This window comes from Dendrobates tinctorius, unplaced genomic scaffold (genome assembly GCF_039654945.1).
Source record: "Dendrobates tinctorius isolate UK_male_01 unplaced genomic scaffold, ASM3965494v1 ptg000037l, whole genome shotgun sequence".
NCBI lineage: Eukaryota > Metazoa > Chordata > Amphibia > Anura > Dendrobatidae > Dendrobates > Dendrobates tinctorius.
The window spans coordinates 504,018-515,057 of NW_027361705.1; the positions used below are offsets into that span (position 1 = coordinate 504,018).

At 43.7% G+C, this 11,040-nt stretch overlaps 1 protein-coding gene across 2 annotated transcripts in view; it reads left to right on the plus strand.

Moving 5' to 3' along the window:
• LOC141088005 (Y+L amino acid transporter 2-like) overlaps positions 1-10,188 on the plus strand; it is a 116,630-nt gene extending 106,442 nt beyond the window's left edge. For both annotated transcript variants that reach the window (XM_073573836.1, XM_073573837.1), the window contains exons 7-10: positions 1,061-1,157; positions 2,692-2,841; positions 6,033-6,216; positions 7,437-10,188. In XM_073573836.1, the coding sequence (XP_073429937.1) occupies positions 1,061-1,157; positions 2,692-2,841; positions 6,033-6,216; positions 7,437-7,540 (535 nt within the window). In that variant the 3' untranslated portion in view covers positions 7,541-10,188. The remainder of the gene's footprint in view (positions 1-1,060; positions 1,158-2,691; positions 2,842-6,032; positions 6,217-7,436) is intronic.
• The last annotated feature ends 852 nt before the right edge of the window (positions 10,189-11,040 follow it).

Consider the following 11,040-nt stretch of genomic DNA (forward strand, 5'->3'; position numbering starts at 1 on the left):
AAGTCGACCATAGCCAGATGGATTTGTTTAACTATTCAGGAGTCCTACCGCATTAGAGGCACGCCGTCCCACAGTATCTGTGTCCCCCAATGAGACGAAGGAGAAACATGGATTTTTGTGAATACTCACCGTAAAATCCTTTTCTCAGAGACGCTTATTGGGGGACACAGCACCCACCCCATTAGCCAGTTGGCTCTTGTTTAAATGAATGTGTTTACTTATTTGATATAAGGGTGGTGTTTTCCTTTGGACATGTTGTACCTGTATTAAGGCTGATTTGTTGTCCTCCTACTGCTTTGGCACCAAACTGATTTCCGCCCGCAATAGGGGCGAGGTGTATACTGCGGAGGAGGAGCTAACCTCTTTTTTTCACTTAGTGTCAGCCTCCTAGCGGCAGAAGCATACACCCACAGTATCTGTGTCCCCCAATGAGCGTCTCGGAGAAAAGGATTTTACGGTGAGTACTCACAAAAATCCATGTTTCAGAAAGTTTCTGACTACAGAAATGCTGCGCCAGTGATGAATCTCTCGCATGATAGTTGCCACAACGCTCACTTGATATAACAATGTCATATGAGTGCTAGGAGTCCCGGCACTGACAGTGCTTGTAGGGCGGCAATTATTTTTTTATTTTTTTTTTTTATTTCAAACAGTGGACTACAGCATTTTAATAAGGGGTTGTCCAAGTAGTTGGACTCATATAATAATAATAATAATAATAATAATAATAATCTTTATTTTTATATAGCGCTAACATATTCCACAGCGCTTTAGTTTGCACACATTATCATCACTGTCCCCGATGGGGCTCACAATCTAAATATAAAATGCTAATTTTCTTTTCAGGATTATACGGTCATTATGACATGGAGTTTTAAAGCAAGTACACCAGCCTTATCTAATGCAAGACATATTAATGTATTTAGTGAACATTGGTTATCAAATTTCACAATCACATTAATTTAAACAGTAGCTTATGTTCTCAAGATCAATTCACGTTGAAAGAGGCCAAAATGAAGGTTTGGATATGTAAAATCTGTCCTTTTTTTTATGTCTGCAGACTGTTCTTTGTTGGTGCGAGGGAAGGACATCTCCCTGATATGCTGTGTTTGATACATCTGGAAAGGTTCACGCCGGTGTCTGCGCTCCTGTTCAATGTAAGACACACTTGTGAATACATCTGGACGCTCAGTGCCAGAAGTCGGCTTTTCAAAGTCTCTGTAGATGATAAGGTGCAAACTTGGGGATTTGGAGTAAGAAAGGAAAGCACATTTGGGGGTCAGTGATGTTTTGTCTCATTAGTAATAAGGGGCATAACCTTATTGTGGGGACTACAGTTGGCATGGCCATGTTGCAGCGTTCTTGCCATTTTGTCATTGGCATCTGGGCAAGGGGCATGCTTCAGGACGCCTGCTCTGTACTGTGGGGCACACGACTAAACAATGCAATCTGGTGGGGAAAATATTAATCATTTACACTGTGGGAACTAAAAAGCCTTTTGCAAACTCAATACAGTAATGGTGGAGCCCGGTCAGAAGGAGCGCAAAGTGGGGAGAATAGAGATTAAAATCTGCGTCCTCCAGCTCGCTGTGAATGGAGGTGGCCGCATGTCCGCTGGTCTCTCCATTTCACTTCTATGGACATCCTAAAGATATCTGAGGAAGGAATAAATTGAGATGCCCTACGCAGATGATTTAATGCGTGCTGCCCTGCAGTGAACACAGGCCTGGCGCCTCCCCTATAGCTGTGATTGACATCTGTATTTGGCAGCAAAACCTCCTGCATGTTCCATATGTTACGGAAGCGAGTAACTTGCGGACGGCAAAGCCAGGCAAACGTGTTGGTTACTTGCTGTGTTGATGGAAATAAAAAATATTTTCATGTTTTCCCTTTTGTGGAAATGCTCAAAAAATTCCAGGCATGAGCATGCCCTAACCTGTCCTCCACCCAGATAAAAGGTGCTATAGCACTGCAGCTTCTGTATGTCCGGACAGACTGCAGCACAAATTGGGGATCAGAGTTTTAAAACTATTTCACCAATCCAAAGATGATAAAGAATTCTTGTGTGTCTCAGAAGATCGCCCATACCCTTGTCTTACAAAACGTGGATCATTCACGTGGTCTGTGGGTAATAGGCGTAGTGTAAGATGCAACATTTTGATAAATTTGGGCAAAAAAAAAATGGTCACAAGAAAACCAAGAGGTGTAAAGATGACAAAGGTGTCTAAAGATGCAGCGCATTTATATTCCAGCATTGTGATAACTGTGGCACTTCTAGAAGTGCCAGTAACTCTGCCCCGGCGTCCTTCCACATTCTCTGCTTTTAGGGTGTGTGCACACGCTGTTGATTCTGCTGCGGTGTACAGTACCATTAAAATCTATGGAAAATAAACCGCTGTACAGACAGTGCGGATTTGCTGTGGTTTCAAAACCGCAGCATGTCAATTCTTTGTGCGGATTCCGCTGCGGTTTGGCACCTGCTCCATGACAGGGGTCAAACCGCAGAAAAACTGCAGATACCTGCGGTTTTTGACAAATCCGCAGGACAATCCGCAGCGTGTGCACACACCCTTAGGCTGCACAATGTTTGGTCATATTGGGTGAATCTGCTGCTGTTACTTTGAGTAAGGAGTACTGTACTCCATGTCTGTGATTTGTGCATTCTCACCGCTGCTTTCTTATCTTCCGCAGTGTGCTGCTACCCTCGTCTACTTGTCTGTGAGAGATGTCTTCCAACTTATAAATTATTACAGCTTCAGTTACTGGCTATTTGTTGGGTTATCTATTGCTGGACAGATCTATCTACGCTGGAAGGATCCGGACAAGCATAGACCTGTGAAGGTCAGTGCACATCTAATATTGCCATCCTAGGGAAAAGGAGCATAGTGGGGGCAGATGGCGGGGTGGAGGAACTATGATTTAATATGTGTAAGCAATTTGGCAGCAAAAGCCTCAGCCCGATAGGCTTATGTCCTGTGAGCCTGTTAACTAAAGGGAATGTGTCAATAAAAGAGACAAATTGGTTAACATGTTACCTGAGTATGCTCATGTGCTAATAATATATTCAAGTCCCACCATGGCAGCATGTCTTGCGGCTGTTCGACAACCGCAACACATGCAGGGATTGCCTGTTCGGTAGGCGTGCTGTTTGTTAGACAATCCCTGCTTTGATGTGTTGCAGCTGTTGAACAGCCACGAAACATGCAGCCAAGGGGACCCGAACATGTCATTGAGCTTACCAAAGATACTTTATTAGCACATAAGCATGCTGGAATAGCACCTTATCCGAGCACGCTCGCTAATCACTACAACCCCTCTGTATACACAGCTGATAACACAGGATCCACCTATCACAATAGGTGATGTCACAGCTTACCTTGCTCCTCTTTTTGCACCCACACATTAGATGCTTCAATACAAAAGAGAGTCTGGCTCAGACCTGTGTAGCTAATGTCCATGTGGATTTACAAATGAAAAACAAAACAGGATGTTAAGGTCTTTAAAAAAAAAAAAAAAAGCATTGCGATGCTATTTATCTGCATATTAGCTCTACAATGTATCTGAAGCTAAATAGCACTTTCCAAGGTGAACTGTTTTCTTTTTATACACAAATCTGATTAAACAGGTCATTTTCTGATGACCCATTCTGTGTAAGGAGATGCCTGCCAAGATGTGTATGGAATCCAAAGGTATTGTGCATATGTCCTGATTATTAGAATAGGACATGTGCCTGCATCTCGGCGGGTTTGTATGGTTGTGCCGATGTGGAAGTGAGCGGCGCCGCCTAACTACTTTTTAGGGACTTGCGTAATTTTTCAATTGAAAATTTTGCTAAAACACAAACCACTGTTTCCTATTGTGCCCGTACACCAAGTGAGTACAAACATGAACAAGCACTTTAAAATGGTGCGGATTTGTTGCATTTGGCTTCTGCTACACGTACTGTCATGCCATAATGCAGCTAAACTAAAAATGGAGGCAACTTTTACTATCTTGATTTAAAGGGATTTTCCTATTTTATAAAATAATGGCCTCTTTCTTGATAATTAAACCACTCTATGGTCTGACCTCTAGAACACCCAGTGATTCTCGGAATGAAAAGGAAGGGCTGTGTCACGGTCACGCGTGTGTCAGGACACAGCGATTACCGCAAGGCGAACCCATATGACACACGTGACCCTGGATACACCGCCTCCAGTGGGGCGAATTTAAATAAGACGTGTAGCTGGATACGCCGCCTCCAACTGGCGAATTTCAATAATACACGTATATATAATAGTCTGGAAACCCCGCCTCCAGTAAGGCGAATTTAAATAATAAAGGGGAACCTGGGAAACATTAACAATGGTGGGCCCTGCGATAGGGAAGTGGAGACCTCCTGAGCTCCCCTGAGCCAGTGTCCCTGCACTCCTAACGTTCCCTATGCCGATTCCGCACCGGGCGGGCACTGGAACCTAAAAACCCTAGCTCGCCCTGACCTAAACCCTCACTAGGGAATTGGACGGTGCGGAAACTGATCCCACCACTGCACTAAACACACATGAGGAAAGATGACAAAACAGGGGAAACACCACTTAGCTTTGCTCTGTTGCGTACGCTCCTAGCAACAGAGCCCACCACCTGCGTGCATCTTCTCCTCCACCCAGATCCATCACCAATATCGGATCCATCAAAATAGTGCAGCCTTGGAGCAGAGTCCACCACCAATTGCAGAAGTCCCGTAAGAGAGTCCCAAAGATGAGTTCAGCTCCTGCCCAAAAGTCAAGCATGCTTGAGTCCAGCTCTCAGCAACCAAGTCCCGCATGCTGAGTGCAACTCTCTCCATAGTCGCCACTCCACCAAGCCATGCAAGCACTTCCTGCCGACACCATAAACTGTGACTCCACCACGCCATGCCAGCCCTTCTTGCAGACCACATAGCTGCCACTCGTCCCCTCTGGCTGGGCTGCGCAGGACTCATGTTCAGCTCCTTCTTTCACCCAGGCCTCCCTTGTGAATGACTAACACACAATATCACCAACAGTGATTGAAACACCTGACTCTCTTTTATAGAGCCTAACACCTGATTTGTAATGAAGTGCACATTAAACCAAAGAAACTAAAGTGCACTACCGCTCACCACCACCGGGGCAACTTAGAATGAACGACACCACGTGTAATAATTCTAATGGCCACCGGGGTCAATCACACCACTTTGGCACCAAGCCAAAGGGAAAAAATTTCACTTTCTGAATTTAAACTGTCAGATCCAAACTGGATCATGACAGGCTGTAACTTTAGTGCAAGCCATTGGATGTAGCAATCCTAAAAGCCAATATCGACCCCTTAAAAAGCCTTGTTCCATGTCTTGGAGTTTCTGCTATGGCTTCTTATCCCATTAGCAGACATGTTTCTGGGTATTTGCCCCTCATCAGTGCAAACTAGCATGTCTTATTTGGCTGGGTGAGAGTCTATGACAGGAGACTTAAGGTGTAACATTTCTACTTTTAGAGTGTCAGGTTAGCATATGATTAATGTCCATGCAATTCTCCTCAAGTTATTTACATATGCAAATATTGTTTGCAGAAAGGACGAGGACAGAAACTCTAGTCTCTGGTGCGGGCTACTCTGAGCTAAGCTCCCAACTTGTCCTGCTGCTACTCTTCAGTGTGAACATCATAGGATTTTACAGTCAGGGACCCAGAGTGGTCGGCACTGGGGGTTATCAGTGTAGTATATTAATTTTCGTGTGACACTGAAGAGGTGCTTTATACCAGGGTTCCCCAACTCCAGTCCTCAAGGCCCACCAACAGATCATGTTTTCAGGATTTCCTTAGTATTGCCAAGGTGATAATTGCATCACCTGTGCAATACAAAGGAAATCCTGAAAACATGATCTGTTGGTGGGCCTTGAGGACTGGAGTTGGGGAACCCTGCTTTATACACTCGGTGGTTAGAATAATTGTTACCTTGAGATATCACTTTCTGAGTTGCATATGTAGATCTGTCTTAATAGATGTGACGTGTTAATGAGTGGTTTGTTCTGTTTTCAGCTCAGCCTGTTTTATCCGATTGTGTTCTGCCTGTGTACGTTGTTCCTGATCTGTGTCCCACTGTACAGTGACACTGTGAACTCGCTCATTGGGATTGGCATCGCTCTTTCTGGTGTCCCAGTTTACCTAATGGGAGTCTACTTGCCCGAATCCAGAAGGCCACCCTGCATCGGCAAACTATTTGGTAAGGAATAAAGCCGGTTTCACTTTTTGACGTTGATACAATTTAGGAAAGTTTAGATTTGTTTTTAGTCTAAAGTTATACCATAACCCCTTAAAAAAAAATCTATGATCCGATAAAACGTGGTCACGTTTTATGTCAGATGCTCCCCTGGGGGGGTGTGTGTGTTTTTTTTTTTTTTTTTCAAACTGATATGGATTTGATTTAGCGTTTTTTTTTTTTTTTTTAATGGTCATTCCAAGGGGGTGTGGCTCACTGGAGGCATGTCTTAGGCCTGTTTCACACTTCCGTTTTTGAGCATCAGTCAAAATCCGCCTTTTTTGCAAAAAAACGGATCCGCCATTTTTTTTGGCGGATCCGTTTTTTTCCCCATTGACTTGCATTACTGGCGGATCTTGACGGATGGCCATCCGTTGGATCAGTTTTTTTTGCGGATCCGTCAATTTTTTTGCGTCCGCCGAGATGCCTGGACGGATCATGTAACGTTATTTGTGGTGAAGGATCTGCATTTTTATACAGCGCATGCCCGGAGGAATGAAGTCAGGAGGAAATTTAACCCTGAAATCATTTCTGGTGGCCAGAGAAGAAGAAAAAAAATCTCTCTCTCTCTCTCGGCAGCGGTTCCTTTAAAATTCTCCATTAGGCGGATCCGTTCACATCCGTTACGAACGGATCCGCTTTTCCGCCTTTTTGGTGGATTTTAACTGACACAAAAAACTGAAGTGTGAAACAGACCCTAGGCTGCTCTGCATTTACTGAGCCACGCCCACTTGGGGAAGACCATAACAATGAGCAGTAATCGAGATTCAGCTGACTTTTCTGCATTTGTGCTACATTGCCATGTTGCGTTTCATCTTGTACGCTGTTGTAAGTGAAAGAGTTTAAAGGAATCCTGTCATTCATGCTACGCAAACCACTGGCAGCATGAATTGGAACTGTGGCAGTTCACTGAAAATATACTGGGCTGCTGCCCCAGGTGATGACAGGTCTCACCCATGTTTGTATATAGGAAGACCTGTCAATCCGCTGGAGGGTGCGAATCTCCAAACTATACGTTCTCTGAAACTCTTCCTACATACATGGCTGTGATCGTACATCCAGGCTCTGATTCATGCTGCCCCACAGTTGGGCTGCATGAGGTCTTGAGTCACTGGACCCCGGTAATTGTTACTTACTGTAAAGTAACCAGTAGAAATTTTTTTTTGTCTTTGTTTCCATCTCAGCTTTTCTTACAAAGTGGACCCAACTGATCTTCAATTGTGTTGTGACGGAGATAGATCCTATCAATGAGAAAAAGCCAGTGGAGATATCAAAGCAACCTCTATGATCAAGCGGAACAGGAAGGAAGCAGGAAATCTGTGCAATTTTTAACGTATTGTTGACTATCAAAATTATGATCTATGGGAATAAGGTTATGGCCCCATTCATATGGATGTATTATAGTCAGTATTTGTAAGCCAAAACTTAGAGTAAATACAAAACACAGAAGAGGTAAAAATCTTTATTCTTGTTCCAGAAGTACTGATAAAATACTGACCAAAATATACAAGCGTGATTGTAGGCCTAAGGGCTCATTCAGACGTCAATGATTCTTCTAGTGCCTGCAAATCTGTCTGAGTTTCATCAGATGAAGGAAAAAATGTTTAAGCTGATTTTATCAAACATTACGTGAAAACCACACAGCGCATGGATAGCATCCGTGTGCTGTCCTATTTTTTTTTTTTTTTTCTTCTTCTTTCACAGACCCATAGATTGCATTTCTGAGTTTAATCTGAGACTCGGACATGTCTGCGTGATGTTGCGTGAACCACTTGATCAGCCAAAACACACCTGCATATGAACTGCCCCATAAATAAGAGGTCAGTTTTTCCACGTACACATTCTATCTATATTTTTCACGAACGTCTAAATGTGACCTTAGGCACAATAGATGGTGACAAATGATGTAGGATGGTGGTGCCAGCGCCGCTCACCAATGAGTATATGCACTCTGTTGTGTGTTGCCAAAAAGCAGAATTCCAGATACGGGGCACTGCTAACCTCAGGCGCTTCGCCTTCAGGTGATCTTCATACAGCTTTACAAAGGATAAAACCTCTAACTTCCATGATGAAGATATCAAGCAAATGATAGAAAATGCCGCTAATGTTGACTGGACATGTTTTTGTGAATGGTGACCTAAGCCCTAGCGCTGGCCTTCTCTTACATAAAAATCATGTGTAACTGAATTGGGTTTCTCTTTATGTTAAAAAGGGAATTCACATTTTGTATTGCTATAAATAAGTGGTGGTTCCTTCACTGAGACTCCCACTTGGGCAGAACAAGGAGTTAGTATTTCACTTTTTCTATTGAAACCAATAGAAAAGTGACCAAAATTGCACATGGCCTCTGCATTAAAGCCCATGGGCCTCGCAGGAAGACATGAACTCTGCTTGCTTGGCCCTTTCTGGAAGAGCTGCACAGTGGCCTCGCCTGCCTTGAGGTTCCTGGTAAAACACCCATCCACATAGAGCACTATAATTTCTCAGCCTAATGCTAATTGTCCACACCTCATTTCTAGAGTAGTTGAACATGAAGTGCCAGAAAACTGTCCAGGAACTTGCTACAATGCTTATGTTGCAGCCAGATTTTGCACCACTTGGCATGGAATGCCTTAGAGATGGGTTTAACGACAAAGTAAACAAAACCAAAAGACCTGCAGATGGTTATATAGGGAGTAAATATTATTTTATAATATGAGAATGTGTCTTCGTTCACACTGCGTCTGTGCATAGCCTATAGAGTCAAGCAAATTTGTTCAGGTCCCTGTTTATTTGGCAAACTATAGCGCTTACCGAATAAGCTACAGCGGGAACCCGGATACACGAAGTGCTCCGACTGATCGGCACTGCAGCTGCATGTGTCGCGGCTGTGTGACAGTCACAACACTTGCATGGAGATTCTGTTTGTTGGGCTCTCCATGCATGTGTTGTGACTGTTACACAGCCGCGACACATGCCACTGATCAGCCGGCGCGCTCCATGTATCCGGGTTCCCGCTGTAGCTTGCTGAATAATCAGGGACCTGAACAAGTTCGCTTAAATCTAATAGCCTACAAAATACATGAAGAACTTTTCCCTATGTGTGATGCAGCCATTCACCAGACTGAGGCAAATGTAGGTTCTTTTGTCCTCCAACGGCCTGGTATGGGTGTGTAGACTGTTCTTTCCTATACACAGGGCCACTGCAGAGAATGGCATGCTATGCGGTATTTTTTGTTTTACACATTGGGTCTCAATGGTGCATAGATTCCTCAACATCCATCCTGTCTTTGGCCAAGGCCTAGCATTCGCCCCCGATAGTGGGCACAAAGCAGTCTGCACCTTACCTACCTGCTGTTTAAGGACAACTTCCTGGAAGGACTCTACTCAAACTGTCATTACTTGTCATATTGGCTTTAACTTCCCTTGTTAAAGGGGGAATCTCAAGTTAGAAAATTGCTACAATTAGAAAGCATGAAAATAAGCAAGTTTGCAACTAACTTGCTATTGCTACATGTTGGAATTTTTCTGCAACGAGAACTTTTATCTAACATAGTTCACAACTCATTTCTAGTGATGAGCAAACGTGCTCTGATATCAGCGGGTCTTGGATGTGCTCGAGCAATATGTTTCTACGGCTGTTAGGCAGCTGCAACACATGCGGGGATTGCCTAACAGCTGTGAATCATGCACCCACATGGACTTGAACATATTACTCAAGCAAGCCCTATATACTCGGATAACACTATATCCGAGCACGTTCGCTCACCACTACTCCTTTCCAAAGCAGTCGGCCACCAAAGCCTGGTCAACTGTGTACAGTAGTTACATTCTAGGCTGAGTTAAAAGGATTATCTAGGACTTTGTAAATTCATAGCCCCATAGGGAAAAATAAGCAACGTGCTCCTCCTACCAGTTCTGTGGTACGTCACCTTCTCTTATGTTGAAAAGGCATCGCTGCTGATGTCATGCTGATTGAGCCGACTCCTTGCTGCCTAACTCCATGGAGGCAACTGTCAATCAGCATGATGGTGGTAGAGCTCACTGGAAAAGGAAGAGCTACTCTGTTGAAGTCAAATGAAGCAGCAGAAATGGCGCTGGGAGCAGTCTATGACTGCTCTGAGCTGACAGAGATCAGCATGGGGCAGAACAGCCACAAAGTTAACAGTGGAGAAAAATAACAAAACTCTTGGATAACCCTTCAACTCCTAACATCTCAGCCACCCACAGGTCGGTCCAGAAATATTTGGACAGTGACACAAGTTTTGGCATTTAGTTGTTTACGAAAACATATTCAAGATACAGTTACATAATAAATATGGGTGTAGCGTGCAGACCCTCAGTTTCAATTTGAGGGTATTCACATTCTAATTGGCGAAAGGGCTTAGGATTTACAGCTCTTTAATATGTAGCTGCCTGTTTTTAAAGGGACCAAAAGTAATCTGACAATTATCTCAAAAGCTCCTCACAAAATCATCATCAATTAAACAGGTAAAATGGCTTGAGTTGATTTCAGGTATGGCATTTGGATTCTGTTGCTGTGAACCCACAACATGCGGTCAAAGGAGCTCTCAGTGGAAGAGATACAAACGATCATTAGCCTGAAATTAAAAAAAAAAAATCCATCATTGAGAAAGCACAAATGTTAAGAGTGGCAAATCAACAATATGGCACAGTCTGCAAAAAAAGAGCACACTAGTGAGCTTGGGAACTCAAAAAGGCCCTGATGTCCACAGAAGAGAAGTGGCGGATGACCACAAAATCATTTCCATGGTGAAGAAAAACCCCTTCCCAACATCCACCCAAGTG